Raw genomic sequence first — 18,328 nt, forward strand, 5'->3', positions numbered from 1 at the left:
TTAGCTCTAAAAACCAGATTCAAAACTGCTCTATGTGATGCTTTTATTTTGCTTTTCTTATTGCCTTACGCCTCAGTCTCTTTATTTCCGGTCTTCAAATATAATGTACTTTTATTTTGAAAAACTGCGAAGGGGACTTCCGCTACATCGTAAAGTTACGGGGGAAAAAGCCGAAGTTTGCCTTTAAATACCTGAAGCAACTGTAACATGTTAAAATAGTAGTTTTTTAAATTGATCAAATGGTTCAACAACTTTCAACTAGCAGAGGAGCGTCTCTTCTATGTCCACAGATCTCATAGCACTATGTAAGTGCACACAGCTTTACAGCACGAGTCAGTTAGCCCGTCTCTGTATTGTTTTGATACAACAACTAAGAAGAAGAGGAGGGGGTGGAGGTGACGCAAGATGCTAAGAAGAGAAAAAGAGAGAGAGTGAAGCGGAGTGTTCATCCCTGCAGATGTTACAGATGTTATTCATTACAGATTGGGACGTAACGTTTAGACTGTTATCGGTGTCATCGTTGTCTCATGTTGAGCAGCTTAACCAGCTGCAGAAAGTCATCTAACTCGAGTTATCTGTCAGGCTTGCATACAAATAAATAAATTCATCTAACGCCAAAAGTTGTCCCTACATCTGGCAGTAGATGCTAGAAGAGTCATTTTTGTGCAAAATCTGGTGATATGGGGCGCTGGTGGCGCAGTGGTCCATGTATGGAGGCTTTGCTCCTCCAAGCGGGCGGCCCAGGTTCAAATCCCACCTGTGGCTCTTTTCCCGCATGTCATTCCCCACTCTCTCTCTCCTTGAATCTATCCACTGTCCTATCTCTCAATTAAAGGCACAAAAAGCTCAAAAATAAAAAATCTGGTAATATTTCTGCACCTTGTCAGTCGCCATTGGTCTTTGGTTTCTCACAACACCGCCCCTCTGGAAGCATAACAGCACTGAGCAAACCATCAGTAATGTAAGAAAAATAAGTCTTGGTGAAACAAAGAACATCTTCAGCTATTTTGTCCCAAATGGGTGTAATGTAAAATTAACCCTGCACTGTGTTGGTGCATTATTGACCTAAAACTGAAAACTCCATTTTCATTGTTATATTATGGAATTTAATTAAATTGACAGTTTGCACTCTTCTTCTTTCCTCTCTGCGTCCAATCACATCCTGGCTTCTCGCAGCCTCCACCAGCTGCCTCCTCCACACAGGGGGTCGTCTTGCACGCTGCACCCGAGGATGTGCCCCCTTGTACCCTGGGTACAGTGCTACTGAGAGTGAGGAGGGGGTTGGGTCTGTCTGAAGCTCATCCACTGCTGACTCATCTCACACACACACACACACACATCTACCCCTCCTCTCTCTCGCTTTCACTCTCTCGCACTCTTGAGAGGCAGCGGAGGCGGCAGGCTGAGGAGTCGGGGATGGCGGCCAGTGGGTGCCGTCAGGCGGTGGTAATCTGACCGGATTACCAACCAGGTGGAAACATTCAGCCTCTCTACTCCCACTTCTCCTCCTCCTCCTCCTCCCTCTCTTCCCCCTGCTCCATCCATCTATCATTTACATGCTCGTATTCTCTTTTACTCTTGGTTATTTACGTCTTTTGATGGAGCCAATCTTTGTGTTGCCCTATAACATAGTGGAACTCTTTACTGTTCTGTTCCACCAATATGCCGTCTAGTTCTACATGAAGGTACAAAGAAGCTTACAGGAATACACAAATAAACACAAATCACCATCTTATTCTGCACGTCCTGCAACTCGGTGTGTGAAAGTGCGTGTGCAGGTAGGTGGGTGAAAGGGGAAGTCTGGCCTCTGCTGCCATGACGATCAAAGCAAAACTTTCAAGAGAGGAGGAGGTTAACTGACAGCATCATGACAAATGCATCAACACACACACACACACACACACACACACACATAGATACATCATCTGCAAGAAAAGGAGAATCTCACTGCAGGATCTTGTTCTTCTCAAACAAGACTGAGTATTAAGTAAGAAGAGGAACAGAATAGAAAAAAAAAAGTCAGGAAGGGACCACAAAGTGGTGTAGGGGTTATCTAGTCTAACCAAAACTTAAGAATGTTTTTTATGCAAACACAATGCATGGTGTGTGACTGTGTAGCTGTGAATGTGTGCACACATGTTATATGAACATAGGCCCTTTCCGTCTGTATTACTAGGTCACACACAAACACACTCTCACACACACACACAGCCATGTAAACAAAAACCGTCTGCTGTCTGGGAAGTAACACACCTGTTCAATGACAAGCTCTGCCACGCCCTCCATAATACTGCACACCTGTGCTTCTGCAGGCTAAACCTAATCTTAATCAGAAACACACACATATACACACACACACACACACACACTTGCAGAACTACTGCCCAGGGGCTAACATCACAGAAAAGGGGCGAGAAAGAGGGAGAGAGTGTAATGAAAGCAAAGGGAGGGGAAAGAGAGACAAAGGCTTTCCCACTGCTCCTATCAGTAATCTAAACGCCTGTGTAATATCATTGTGGGGTTTTATCAAATGGGGGGCTGCGTCTTATGGCGTTGGTATGTGCCTGTCATTCCATCACCTTGTCAAGCGCGACCATATTCAAGCAGACACCATGCTGATCTAAATAAGAGGCTTCGGCAAATTGATGGATTGCACGTTTTCTGGGAAATGAAGAAACAGACAGAATGAGAGGTTTTTTTTGTATACTTTGAATTTCTGTAAGCAGCACACACGGTTCTGTCTGGTGTAAAGGTAAAAAAAAAAAAAAAAGTGTGTCTGTGTGTGTGTTTCTCTTTCCAAAGATCTGAAACATACCCCCCCATCGTAACCCCCCTCCTGCCCTGGTATGGCCAACCCCACATCATATCAACCCCCTGTGCTGAGGCCTAGGGCCAGGCATACAGCTTTCTGAATCTCTAAGGGGGACAGGCACAAAGGTAACCCCCATTCTAACCTCCCAGCAAACACACACACACATGAGCCCCAACCCCCATCCCAAAACAACAATCCTCTATGCCCATCATGTCAGTCAAAACCCCATCAGGGACATGCATGGAGAGTCTGGATATCTGGAATCTCAATACAGTGTCATGCACCTTGAGACCCAGTGAGAGGCCCTCTTGAATATATTTCAATAGCATTATCAGCCTGCATTACTACGCTTTTTCCCCCCCTTTCAACATTACAGAATCATTTTTAAATTGGAGCATAATACCTGTCACCGGGTAGCAATAGTAGTTTAAGTGTAAAATAATCTGTTTAAATTGTCACGCAAGGTAAGATTGTTTGTCCCGCTATCTCTAGAAAAAAAAAATCACACATTTTTGGTCCAATCCCATCAGTTGAATTTAAAGGAGACATGCAGTAAATTGTCTCGTGAAATATACAAAATATTTTATCAAAAAAAGGAATGTATTATGCGTTTGGAATAATTTTATAATTTCTTCAAATATAGTGTTATGTAAATCTATAATTATGTAAATTATTTAATATGTAATATAGCATCATAAATGCATTTATAACAGAATAATACACAGCGTATATTTTAGTTACATTAAATGAACAATAAAATACTTATAGTGTATAGACTATTACATTTGTACAATTTAAGAATGTAATTGAAAAAAAAAATTAAGAAAGATTATACATAATTATGTTATACTTTTAGTCTAATTGATATTGTCAAATTACTTTACAGATTTAAATTAAAAAAACAATTAGCCTTAATGCACACAACAGTTGTGGTGAAATTATAATAAAAACAGCATTAAGCAACAACTGAACTCTAAACTTCAGAGCCATGTGGAGAGTAGGAACATATCATAAAGAAAACAAGTTCATTCAGCCTATTAATCAATCTCCATTATGAAGCGGCCAAAACGGAACCAGAACCGGTCCAGCTTCTTCTTTTTTTTTTTTTTTTTGCAAACGCAGTGTCGAGTTTTACGTTTTGTCCCAACGAGATTTAATCTAATAAAATAAAAAATAAAAAAGTGTCGACTTTAATTTCTGTACAGGACGTTTGTGTCGGGCTTGCTGTTGTGTAGAACTAATGAATGTGCAAATATGATGTAGACGGAGGATGTGTGGATCTTACACGTAGACCCCGAGTCTTAACGTCTATTTAAAGAAAGCGCCGCATTAGCAAACGATAATTAATGAGATTTCTCATTGGGAACGTTTACATACATTCATCCCGTTAGTCCACTATATAGCCACTATATGAATCCCAGCCAAGGCTCGCTCGCTCGCTCTCTCTCTCTCTCTCTCTCTGCACACACACACACACACACACACACCTTCCACCCCCAGCCCCCACCAGCCCCCTTCTATTGAGACAGGATACCAAAGCTACTTGTTAAATCTAATGCATGCACTGTCAACCCATTCGCACCCCGTCACGTCCCCGCTCGATATAGAAACCGGATTTTCTGGTATTACCCGCACCTCCATTAGCCAGAGCTCCCCTCCCTCTCCAAAACCAATGCGACCCCCAGTTTGGGACCAGTACGAACCAGCACCAGCACCACCAGTAGGCTATACCACCACCATGTTCCTGGAGCCTCAGAGACACTTTGGAAACGAGGGACTCGATCAGCTAATAGCTTTCATTTATTGTTTAATGGGAAATATAAGCAGTGGAATTACCCAATTCTAATTAATTACATCAAATGGCAATGATTAGTACTTTCCTAATTGATAAAAACCATATAAATCTATGCCGAGATTATGCCACTGGAAACGCCCAATAATCCCTAAGTAATAAAAATGAATAATCCCAAATACTCCTAACATTATGATATCTTTTATGTCAAAGACAAAAACGGGAGGTGTGCCGTTCATTTTCAAATAATCTAATGTGTATCAGGTGAAAAATCCACTCCTTAAACCAAGTTTCACTTTATGGCGTGACGTAAACACCAGAATGATCATTTCTATGTTTATTTCTATGTTAAAGAAAGCAGCCATGTCATAAACAGTTCATGAAATTAAGTAAAACATAAAACTCACATTTGCTAATTTCTTAATGTTCCACAAAGTCTGAGCGATTTCCCACTGCAGTAAATTCTAGTCCGTCCCAAACAGCTTCAAGGTTTCCCAAGTTTGTAGTATGGAGAACATATGTTTCAAACAAAAGAGAGTAACTGGTTGTTTTTGAACACACACTTGTCATTCACACACACGAAAAAAGAGCCGCAGTCCAAACTGACCTGAGTGCGGACCCATGGAGAGGTGGGATGAGAAGTATTTCCCCGGCTGGAAGTGAGCAGGGTGCTGCACGGAGCCGTGGCCGCCTGGCGCCATCCGAGACGCCGCGCCGTGCACCAGCGCGCTCCGCTCCGTCAGGAGGTGGTGCGGAGGAGCGAAATCTCGGCTTTCCATCCCGGTTTTAGAAGCGATAAATCCCAAAACGCCCAAAGTAAAATCCGGAGGCACCGAAGGTCTCAGGCACCCAGATGCAAAATAATCCCTTTTATGAACTTCGGGCTCCCCTCGCATTGAGCGGAGTTCTGGCTTTGCAGGGTAGAAACTGAGTCCCCGTCATGTCCTACAAAAGAGAGAGCAGGAGACGCGTCAAAGCGCTGACAATAATGAGCCAGGCAGAGATATAGAGAGCTGAAGAAAAGGCTGGAGTGAGAGACAGTCGCTGTTCATGTTTAGACAAACAACAAAAGCAATACACATTTCACACAAAAAACCCCTCCCGCTGTAAATGAATAAGCCTGCTGCAAAGGATTTTCACTACTTTTCCACATTTTTCGGTTTCGCAGTTTCCACTGATTTTTACCAGCACATGAAGGTTATAAAGCCTGTCCTATGGAAAAAGGGGGCTGGAGCTGACTTTATTTGGATTTACCACGACTACATATCGCTGCTCCTAAGCGTTTGCAACCCCCTGCCTCCTCGTCCTCTTTCATTCAGTGACCAAAACACGACGCAAAGAATACACACAGGAACCTTTCTTTAGCAGCGCAAAAAACTGGAGAGGAAAGGTGAGATTAGACTTCTTTACAAACACATGGTGCATATAGCCTATACAGTACAGGAGTTCAAATAATTAAAATAAAATAATTGACAAGTCGTGGAGTCTTTAGCTGCAACAAGGACTAAACAAGCTGGATCTCGGGGAATCCTGCTGAAATGTGAAGAAACGCACTCACAAAACATTTCTGGGCGAGAGAGCAGATTTACCTTTAAAATCTATTTCTTAACCTTACATAATTAAGAAACACACTATTACTGTATGTAATGTACATATTACTGTACTTATTCTTGTTATTTGTGTACATTAGGATTTCTTTCCATTGTCAATAAATCTAATCCACTGTATACCTGTTTGGCTGAGTCACTGTACAGAACCGGCTATTCTTTCATTCTTTAATTCAAGAAATAGGAATGAAGGGGAAGTGATTGATACGAGACCGAGCAGCTACACACACAACCACAAACACACACACAAACACATTCCTGCCTTGGATCAATAGTGTTTGATGTAGGCTATGGCGTTTATAAATTATATCTGATTATACTTATCTAGGTTTTTTTTTAATTTAATCTCCAAACTCGTTTCCACTGTCATTTTTGTAGTTTTTACCTGTAGACCCGAAATTTTCAATTGTGGCGTTGTTGTTTTAATGGAAACGGCCAAAAAAACAGCTATTTCTATCAACTCCTCGCCCCCCCCCCCCCCCCCCCCCCCCCCCCCCCGCCTCCTGGCAATGGAAAACACCATCTCTGCTACATTTACAGTATATGTAGGCTACACTGTAATCACAAACACAAATCACATCACCTTTCTGCTCCAGAGCGAAAGAGCGAGGCAATAAACAGTGAAACAGACTCGGAAATCATCGACTTTATATGTATGCCTTATAGCCCAGGTCATTTACTTAAATAGGGCTCCATGTGACGCTCAGATAGGGAGAGAGAGAGAGAGAGAGCCAAACACACACACCTCGGCAGCCCATCTATTAGGCCTTTCAATGCATGGCACGTCCATCTAGCGCTGTGTAGATGCTGATAGCACCTCCCAGGAATCAACGATAAAGGAACAAAGAAAATATCAAATGCTCTGGTGGACCAGGGGCTTATGAAGTGCAGGAGAATGTAGGCTGCATGAGCTCGGAGATTCTGCTCTCCTTTGCGCGCGCGCGCGCACACACACACACTACTTAAGGACTCCAACTTCAGGAATTGTGTTTGGAGGGGCGATTTCCAAAGTTCATCAGCTCTGCAGTAGAGTGTGTACTGTGCGTCAAGACACTCAAATATCAAAAAGTATCCAAATGTTCAAATGACTCCCAGCAGCTTGTTTGTCTAACAGGGTGAGAGCACTGTAGTGACTAATTTAATTTCCCCTTTGTTTGTGGAAAGCCTGTTAAATACATATTTTTAACTTCATATAGGACTCCAAAAGGGAAATCAGAGAGAAATTCAGGTACGCGCACTAGAAAGGCAAAATGGACTCTCTCTCCTGTCCCCTCGGCTGTGCGAAACAATGGCCCTTCTCTACGGGACATCAATCATACACCACTCTCGGCTGACATTTCTCTATACATTTTTAAATTTCCAGCACGTAAACACACGTCCTCCCGTGTTTACATTCCACGTCAACAGAGAGCCACTCAGGCCACATTTTAACAACCCTGAATCTAAATCCCGTGTTATCGCGCGCCGTGCAAACAGAACGACGTGAGCAGATCGTGCGTAACAGTTTGGAAGAAAAATGGTCATTTGCAGATCTGCTGTACAGTGTGTGTGTGTGTGTGTGTGTGTGTGTGTGTGTGTGTGTGTGTGTGTGTGTGTGTGTGTGTGTGTGTGTGTGTGTGTGTGTGTGTGTGTGGGAAGCGTTCGGACTTCTTTTGCATTCACCCCAGACTCCCGAAACCCCCCATACACACACACCTCAAACTCTCTCTCTATATATATGACACACACACACACACACACACACACACATACACACACCTTCCAGACTCACACACTTTCACCATCACTGCCCCGCAAAGGGTCAAATCGCCTTATGAAATCATCCAGCGAAACTATCCAATACTTCTCAAAACGACACACATGAACCCAACGCAAACACCATTCATTATAATTATAAGACCCCGTGTTTACAACATAATCGCGTTTTATGCTTTTCGGCTTGAATCATAAATGTGTAATGCCTGAATTTGGACAAAAAGGGAATTAAAAGGCTTTCACGTCCACGGTGACCCCGGTTCAGAGTCCACCTCGTTGCCTTCAACAATTCAGCAATAACGTAAAGTCACACAAAAATAATGGAGACGGTAAATCGGTATGATCAGAAGCCGGCTAAACAGGAGAGACAAGCCGGGTTGAGTCGAAGACAGCCCGGCGTCTGCACAGCCGTCATACCGAGAGAGAGAGAGAGGGAGAGAGACAGAGGGGAGGGAGGCACTGCAGTTTGCAATAAAAAAAACTGCCTGAGTCTTCCTCCCTCTCTAGCGCACACACACAAGCTCACACACAATGGGAAACTAACAAAGAATTATCTACAATTTGTAATAAATAAAGGAGTGGAGAATCGAGAGGGGGGGTAGAGAGAATGAATTAGAAAACACACAAGTGAAGAGAGGTCAAATCAGAAAGTGTCTCACACACTCACACACACACACACACACACACACCCACACACACACGCACACACATAGCCAAACAGCTCGGAGACCAAAGACTGGAAATAAAGTGGGAATAAATCCTTCTAAATATTTTTATACTGAGACACATGTTTCTTTAATGAAAATATGATCATTAGTAAATAAAGTTTGTCTAACGATGACTGCTCTCTAATGTATATAGAAGAGGCACACCAGCCTCATCATACTTTTTATTCTCTAAAGGTATGGCAGTGAAAAGAAGAGGAGACATTTAAAAACTAAATAGATCACCTTCAAAATAAAAGGGGCAAAATTAGACTATAGTCTGCATGCAGCAATGGAACTACTGATCCACATGCAGCATAGTCGCTAAAGGTAAAAAATAAAATAAAATGAGCTGTAACATAATTTGCTACTTACTGGTAAGTTATATCCATTGCTCAATGAGCAGTGTAGAATGAAAGAGAAAGTAGAAAAATATTCAAAGTGAAATCCCCGAGTCGCAGAGGTGAAACATGTGGGATTGATTACATCCTATGCTGCTGCAGACTGAGCTGTGCACCCAGTTGAGGTATGGGAGAGACGCATCGTAGAAGTTCAGGCTTGTAGTGAATCGAGGCTCGTTCATGCAGCCGGAGACTCAGACACGCCGGGAGGAGGAGGAGGGAGGAGGAGGATGGAGGGGGGTGTGTGCGCGGGGAGGGGTGAACGCGCAGGCCTATTGGTTTGAGTACGACAATACGAAAGCGTGCCCGTGAGGCGCCCCCCTACCACCACCACCACCACCACCGCCCCACCCTACCCTTTCCTACACACACCCTTACCTCCACCACCACCCTCCTCCTCCTCCCCCCTTTGACGGTAAACACGAGCTACCATTGGCCCACACCCCGAGCCAATCCGGAAGCAGCCGGAGCCGCGGAGGAGAAATCGGCGGGCGTTTGATTTGCAGCCCTTCGGCGCGCTGTGTGCACAAGCAAATGTGAGGAGACAAGGCGGCACAGCTCGGCGGAGAGGAGCCGGAGCCGTGCAGCGCTGCCTCCACTTTCTGATCACTTGGTGGAGAGCATTCAGCATCTAAACCCATTCTGTGTGATCCCAGCACAGCTCAGTTCAAATGTGCTCAGAGTGAAGCGTTATTTCGCTCTGTGACAGAGATGATGTGATAGTTTTATTGATGTTCCTTGGAGAATTCGCCCCCACTACATGTGTTTTGCTAAATAGATCCCCCTTTTTTCCCAAAATATTTTTAGTCATTTATTGGACATGCATGCTTTTTTTGTAAAGTAATTTTTACACATAATGGCAATTTATGGCTTATTAAGACTTAAAGTTAAGTGTTAATTTGATAGACATCAATTAAGATACTGGGATTAAATCTAAAGAATGGTTTTATGAAATATTATCCATTGCAATGCTCAAAGCCAGATACTGCTCTGATAGTGCAAATTGTGTCTTAACTTAGACATTTCCTAAGTTGTATTTAAGCTCTTATAGTTAATATGGGAGGAATCTGTCTTATAAGAAACTTGAGTTCTGAGTGTTATTATGGAGAAGGAGGTAAAAAAAAGACAAGCTAAGCACGAGGAAGGGGTAGACAAAGTAACACATTATTTTAATAAAAACGAGCTACAGTACTGAAGATTTCCTGTGTTATAACTGCGTCTGCTTACCTGTCTCCGTGTGTCACACACACACACACACACACACACATTCACAAACACGGGCAAATTGAATCACTGCGTAATTTGAAAGCATTACTGTCCCCGGGGTTAGCCTCGCGCACGGTTCACTAATTTAGTCAATTAAAAGTGGAAGGATATGGGCTTGTGTGTTTCCATGTCGAAATATATGAGCTCCTATAGGCTAATATTCCCGTCCAGGTTTGTTTATATGAGGAGGCAAAGGGTTAAAGCTAGGGGCTTCGGCTCCACGACGCTCCCGATTGGCTGGCACGTTGCCAGAGTGCTGTCAATCACCGAGTGTAAACAAGGCTCTGATTGGCTGCTGGCCAGTCCGCACTGGGCTGCCTGAAAAAAGCAATTACTGCCCCTGCGGTTTCAAGGCGGCCCCGCGCTGAACGATGAAAGGAGATAAGGAGAAGCGGTTTCCAGGCGCCCCCCACGGCGAACCCCGTTGGCCCCAGAGCAAAAGGAGAGTCAAGAGTGACTAAATCAAAGGGAATACGGTAAAAGGGGGAAATTACACGTTGTTTTAAACATAGAGGCTGCATTCGCGGAATGGTGCAATAACAACTTTTGTTCAGAAAATGGAGGAGAGAAACGGCAACACTATCCGGAAAACGGCTCCACCGCTGATTCGAGAGAGCTCCTTTTTTTTTTACACGGAAGGAGAAAGTTTGTGTCGACTGAAGAGACAGTGAAGAAGACGGTGAATAGAGAGGGAAAGGTCTATTTAATTAAACATTATGATATTATTCCACCAACATGTTAAAACACTGAAGAAAGTGGCTCGTCAGGACACGGCTCTCATTGAGTGCTACGCCTAATATGTTGACTCAAACTTTTTATTGCCAACTGTTCAATAGTCTTATTAAGTGGACATTTCCGCTCTGACGTAGCTGCTTGAACGGTTGATCAGTTATATTAAATTGGGAAAATAATTGCATCAGAAAACGGGAATAGCTTAATGAAGTTATCAATGAAGATATTTTTTTTTTTTAAACTGTTGCCCTAAAATAAAGTCGACATCTAAAAATGTAAAGAAAATTATCATAGTCATTATTTAATTAAAATAAATATGAATAGGTCTAAATGTTGTAGTTTTGTAGTTCAATTTTGTAAATAGCCAACACTTCCGGAGGAAACTTTTGTTGAATATTTAATTTAAAAAAAATGTTATTGGGTAAAATCTAAATTCATTACACACACACACACTTGTGCAGGACTGATATGCACCTCAGAACACGAAAACTGTTCCTTGTTTCTTGCTGCTTGGTCCAGCCCCCCCCCCCCCCCCCCCAACAAAATACAGTGGACAAAGACGACCCAGGCTGATCTGCAGAAACACACAGAAAGCTTCTAAAGTCTCCGCGTGCAAGAAAAACACTTTCATTCAAACCATACAATGAGTGGACACATTTAGAATTCACATCAAATACGCCAAAGTGAGCAGATTTCTCACGTCTGTTATTTCATAATCGTTACCCTCTTTTACCCAGCAGCCTTGCATTCCAAAGCCAAAGCAGAGTGCTCTGCAATGGGCTTCAGAGACCACGTGTCCACACACAAGAAGACAAAAACACTCACACAGCCGGATGCAAAAGAACTAATCTACAACATTTATTTTTTGCATACGCACAGACACGCATGTTAAAGGTTGATATATGAAAAGCCTTAATGTGCTCTTTGCAAGAAGGGATTTGACTCTGAGATGACAAAATAACAACACTGATTGTCAACATCGATGACAACGTAAGGCCTGTGTGTACAGTATGTGCAGCATGAATTAAACGTATAAATGGCTAAATAAAGAAAATGCACATATCAAAAGGCTTTATCGCCGTGTTTGCAAGGAGCCAACCAGGAAGTACGGACCCCTAAAAGACCATAACCAACAAGTTTGCAATGCATCAAATGAATAACTCACACGGTCAGCTTTATTATAGGAAAAAGTTTTGTAATTTTCAAACGGATGAATTTGTTTTTCAGGATTTTCTTTAAGGCTATAACAACTTGGAAATCATTGCTGTCACTTTTTTTTTTTTAGATTCACTGCCCACGTCACGTTAAAGGAAGAAGTCAGGAATACACGTTCATAAAGAGTATGAAGTAATGTAACAAACGTTTACATACACATATTTATTTCGTTATGCCTTCATTTCCCTGTTATCTACCCAAACAGTGTTGCCCTCAGCACTAATGACACAGGGACAATAAAGAATCCCGTTCAGCAGCTCACAAAAGGGGTCCGCCACTTAAAACAGAAATCTGCATTTAATTTATTTAGTGACAAGGAAAAGCCTTTTATGGCTTGATTTTTATTGGTTCTTTTTCACTTAAAAGGTGGGGGCTGGGTGTGTGAGTGTGTGCAGAGGGAGAGAAAGCGTAACACACACACACACACACACACACACACACACACACACACACCCCCCAGCCTCCCGTGGTCCGTGTGCCAGCGCGAGCTACCCAATACAAGAAGGGGGGGGGGGGGGGGTAATTAATGCGGATTGACTGATTGCTCTTGAAACAGACCGGTCCTGCGCAAGGATTGTCCTCGAGCAATGAAGCGTTCCTGACTGACACTTTCCACCTTCCCTTCTTCGCTTCCTTCTTCCCTTTCTTTTTTCCCTCCCCCCTCTTCCCCTTCGCTCACACTAGACCAGTGCGCGAGCTCTCTTCCTCAGCCCGGGATGAGACATGGAGATAAAGCGATGGAAAACTTACTAAAACATACACTGGTAGCCTAACAGTCGTTATTTATAGTCCAGCTTCAGGGTCCGACTGTATATTTTTCAACCTGACTTGCATCCGTTTAGGAGTTTTATGAAGAGTTATGTCTCCTTTAAAAAAAAAAGAAAAAAAGGTATAGCCATTTTCCGCACATTAAAAAAGTGCATGTAATGCTCCTCTACATCCCCAAAATTAATTGAATAAACTTTTGAACGTCTAAGCAGGATCACATGAAGAAAAAAAAACATAATTCACAGTCAACGGGAAACACATTGGCGAGGCTGCTTTTTTAAATGAGCTCCAAATGGAGAGCTGTCTCCACGGGAGGCCATCCATGCAGGGGCAACCGGCACTTTTCCTCACCAGATATTTTTGATGGCCCTTTAACGATGCGAATATCCAAACAGGAGCCGGACAGCAGAGAGACGACTATCTAAAGGTGGTGCAACCACTATAGACAATGGAGCTATATGGAAAAGCACATAACGAGATATAGTTGCTGCCAAGCCTGGAAAACAGGGCTGCTCTCTCTGTCCACCCTGGGCGTGTAGCAGCGGGGATGTGGGAACACAGTTATAAGCCAAACGACTGTAAATATGGAAACTCAACGAACAAGGAGGGCATCTTTAACCGTTTGTGATGGAGTCAGGAGAAGACTGGACACACAAACAACGTGACCTTTTCCTTCTCAGTGTGCAGCTTTGTGTGATCATATTCTTCAAGGGAGCTCAGGGTCAGGAAATGTGACCGTGTGGACATCACAACATTAGATATATTGTCTTGATTGAAATGCTTTTAAAATAAACGCTCCAGACACCTTCAGATGTAGATGATGATGATGATGATGGTGCAGTGTACGAAGAAGAAGATGATGATGGTGGCGGTGGGAATGGCTCGACACCAAATGGGTACCTGTCACACAGCCATATCTCCAGCTGTAACCACCAGCAGGCCTGTATAGATGACACGAAAGCACCACCATCTATTTATACGCCATCAGGTGGAGGCTTTAATTATCATTACCATTTGAACGTAAACAGCCGTAGTGTGCCGTCCCGCGCCTGTTTGCACCGTGCAGCTTTATATGTGGTTTATATTCAGGCAGGGATGAGAATGTGATGTTAACAGCCAGTGAAATGTTGATATTATACACGCAAATAATGGGATTAAGTAGCCTATATCGTGTGCCTGACGTGTGACAGCGTGTGTGTCGCCCAAACAGTCCATCCCTGGCAGAATGTGTGGCTGTGCACACACACACACACCAAAGAAAATAAAAGGCAACACATTCGGTTTTCTTGTTTGTCCAAGCAGCAAAGATTGTAAAACGTTGTGAAATTTGACAGCAAATGTTATAGTGTAATCATAATGTAATACTCTGTAACTCTAACTACAGGCCAGGGGTCAAGAGGTCAGCAGACCCTCCTGCAATTCAACTCCATATAGATGTAGGTGCAGCTGATTCTTTAGACAATAACAAAGTCTTATTTTTGCAACAAAGCTCTTTGTATGACTCATAACTTTTACAGTAACCCATAGCGTGCATTGAGTGACACACGCAGGGAGGGAAAAGAAAAAGAGATGTCTGAAAAGTTTATTTGGAAAGCGATATTTCAAATGTTGTCCACTTGTAAAGGTTGTTACTTCACTGTTCATTCATGTTTTTGTCAGATGTTTGGTTGAAGGGATTATGTCTCTGGATGATCTCCTAAAAGAATCCCCACAATGATTTAATTTTGAGTTGAGGCTAAAATATCACTAAGAGCAGTGTGTGTGACTTACTGCAGGAGGAAAAGACAGTTTGTACTGAACATGCAGTATCTGATAAAATCAAACTTTTTTATAAGCCACAGAAAATGAGGATTTATGAAATGATCTTTGTATCTGAATTGAATAAAACCTAATTTGAATATAAATACAAATTAAGTTTAACAAAGACGTTATAAAACTCACAATACATACTTCTGCTTCTGCTTTTTATTCCCTGCTACAAGAAAGACATGTATGATGAAGTAAATGTTCATTCTCTGTAAAATAACATTAAAAGTAATAACAAGACACAAACTCAGAATAAGTAATAAAGTATGTTAAACGGACACTGAACACTGTAGCGTAACAGAATGACTAAAAGACGTTTCTACACTGTCTCTGCAGCCAAGATTCTTCTACTTATGTGCACAACTTAGGAAACATAGGGTGAACATACTATAAGGCTTAATTAGAAGTTACCTTGATTACTCGCATCATTTTTGATATGTGATAGTAAAGAGAAAGTGAAGAAGGTCTGAGATAATGTCGTGTAAGACTTTTTTTTTAAAGGTTCTATCAAATGAATACGCCCCTTCTGTCTTTATTCCCCCGTTTTTATTAAACTTCACTGGAAATCAAACTGTGACATTGAAGACGTCATCTCTCGTGGACTTTTATAAGGCCAAACTGCCAATAGCTCAATGTGTCTATGGGAGTTTGTGTATCCTCAAACAGTGTCACCGTGTAACTTAATATAACCCGAGTAAGCCAGACATACTGTAACACCCAATAGTAGAGTCGGTCAACTAAAGGGAGCTACACTTTACATGCTTCAATCACCGCGCGTGTGTGTGCTTCGCGAAATTGGCACATGCCCCCTCAAAGGGCCCCATCTGATAACCCCCTTCACCTCAAAAATAACTTATAGAAAGGAATTCAGATTTTCACTAAATAGGCTAATGCCATTCAGTTTGTCTTCACACATGAGTTAAATTGTCATCAGTGATATAACATTCTAAGTTTTTGTTTAAGACTATGCAAACCATGTGATCATTTATTGTTTTATATTTGACCCCCGGTCAGTTCACGATTCAACAAAAAACCTTACGTTTATCGTTCAGTTTATTTCACGTATCCTGAAATTATACATTTAATAAAGTTTCAAATCTCAACAAAACAAATAGCATATAAAATGTTTAAAGTCTTCCATTGAGAAATAAAACTAAAGAACAAAATCCAGGACCTACCTATGACACAACCGTCTCCATCAGCACAGGTTTGCAATTATGGACTAAATTGAAAAAATAAAAGGAAAAAAAAAAACAGTCTTACTTCCTTCAACAAACTCGTCAACTCAGGGGGTAAAAAAAATCCTTCTGCTATACACGCTGTATCCGGAGCGTTCACATGTAAAGACTTAAATAGCTCTCCGCTTCCTCTAACGTTAGCTCTCTGCTGGATTTATCCACTGAGGGGTTTTCCCGACTACAAGCTCCGGATCCTGCAGATGCGAGTCTCCATGAGGCTGTATAACTGCAAATTTATGTCTGGATGACGCGTCTCCTCTCCTCTTCTCTCTCTCCCACAATGCAGCTGAGCTGCTGACATTAAAGTGATATTGATGGATAAACTCCCCTCTCTCTCTCTCTGTACTATCTAACTCTCTCGTCTCTCAGTCGTCTTGTCGAGAAGAAGGGAGCTTTCTCGTATTTTCTGTTTTTTTTTCTCAATCAGGGGAGGGGGCAAAGGGACATCACCGAGCAAGCTTGTTACACATACACCCACTCATATCATCACCATTATAACCTTCAAGATTCAAACACTTTTACGCACCAAGACGCACGCAGACACACATTTCTTCTATCCATAATTGTATTTGTTTTGTTTTATTTTCGCATTTTTTTATTGTGTGTAACTGAATCCAAGCATGTAAGAGTTGGAGGAGGGGGAAAAAAGAGGCCTAATTCCGTCCACGTTCATCGATCTGATAACACGAGATCTGCACAAAACTACCAAAGTTTTTTTCAAATGGTAACGGAGGTTTGGCGAAATCATTTATTGTCTCTAAACTTCAACCGTGTTGTTTTGGAAAATCAGGTTTTAACTTATCTGAATCTATTTGAATTTTGCATAAATAATAAAGCAAACGTATATTCTCTGAAAATCCAACTGGTAATTGTTAAAGTGGTGAGAGTTGAGTCCCAGTTGCCGCCTGGAGGTCACAGTTTACCCACCTTTTAACAATTCACCAGTTGCAGCATTTAATGTCTGCTATATTTAGATGCTTTAGCGGGTTTCTGAGGCATTTTGTTCTGGGGATGGCCGACCAGCCGACACACGGGTTGAGTTGTAAGAGAGCACCATAAACATTTAGCACAGGCGTTAAAGAGTCCACAGCTTTTCTGCGCGCTTTGCCCCGCAGCCTCTGATCAAGTCCAAACGATCCGGACAAGTTTGTGCGTAAAAGTGAATTTATCTCCAGCTCTCGCTCCGCAGAAAGAAAAAGCTCGGTCTGCTTCGGTACTTCGATCTGAAAACAAAGAATCAAAAGAAATGATTGGAAACAGTCAGTGCAGTGAAGTAGACAAAATCACTCTACATTCGTGTTTTTACTAAAGATGCGTAAAAACAAACGAGCCGCTGGAAGAATCTGCACTTTGGAAATAAAGACAAAAACACAGCGGTTGTTGCGAGTCTTCTCCCCTCCTTCCTTCCCAAACGGGACCCCAGCCTCGGCTTTCTCCTCTCCCCCTGCAGCCCCCTCTTGCTGCCCCCGTGGGTCACCGCTTCAGGAGCACCACGTCACCGTTAACCCCTGCATCGCCGCGTTCGGGTGCGGGAGCGGGGCCAGAAGCCCTGTGGGGTTCTTTAAAGGAGGAGGGGGGATTCCCAAATTGGGTTGCGGGGACCTGAGGGCGCCCCCTGAGAGGCGGGACCAGGGGGTCTGAGGGAAAATGAGGAACAGGTTTCTGTCAGCTTATTTCAAATCGTTGGAAATGCAGCTTGATGCAGCTTCTATTAGAATAACTGTTGTAATCAGTCTGCCTCTCCAGGCTCCCAGAAAACTACAAATAAGCTCATCAGAAACTACAAATGTCGAATAGCAACAACTTTAAATCTAAATAAAAAAATAAACAAAATAATGAAAAAGTCAAAACTCAATATTTTTTTATAGAACTTTAGACAAATGTTGAATTAATTTGCATGTCATAACAAGAAAATTCAAATCAGCCCACCAGATGTTGCAGATGATTTGTTCTCCTGATTTAATCTTTAAACAAAACACCATTTGAATTATTTTTGTTTCAGCCCACAAAATCTCTCCCTGGATCTGTTATTTATATTTTGGGGGTCAGCAAACATTTCCATCTAACAACAAGAAAAATGTTTTACCAGCCCCAGCAGGCAAATCCACCCTAAACAAACTGCCAAAGTTCAAAGTGTGTGTGATTGTGCTCGGGCCTTTCCCCAGACCAGGGCTGCACTCTTCACTGTGTTGAAAAATAGAAACTCTTCTCAAGAACCAAAAGCAACAATAC

The 18,328-nt window shown here is 42.4% G+C and overlaps 1 protein-coding gene across 1 annotated transcript in view; it reads right to left on the minus strand.

Moving 5' to 3' along the window:
* bahcc1b (BAH domain and coiled-coil containing 1b) overlaps nt 1–17,513 on the minus strand; it is a 71,955-nt gene extending 54,442 nt beyond the window's left edge. Inside the window, exons 1-2 of the mRNA XM_061028879.1 lie at nt 16,037–17,513; nt 5,212–5,549 (exon numbers count right to left, since the gene is read on the minus strand). Of these exons, the coding sequence (XP_060884862.1) occupies nt 5,212–5,500 (289 nt within the window). The 5' untranslated portion in view covers nt 5,501–5,549; nt 16,037–17,513. The remainder of the gene's footprint in view (nt 1–5,211; nt 5,550–16,036) is intronic.
* Nucleotides 17,514–18,328: the final 815 nt, after the last annotated feature.

Source organism: Labrus mixtus, chromosome 21 (assembly GCF_963584025.1).
Source record: "Labrus mixtus chromosome 21, fLabMix1.1, whole genome shotgun sequence".
Taxonomy (NCBI): domain Eukaryota; kingdom Metazoa; phylum Chordata; class Actinopteri; order Labriformes; family Labridae; genus Labrus; species Labrus mixtus.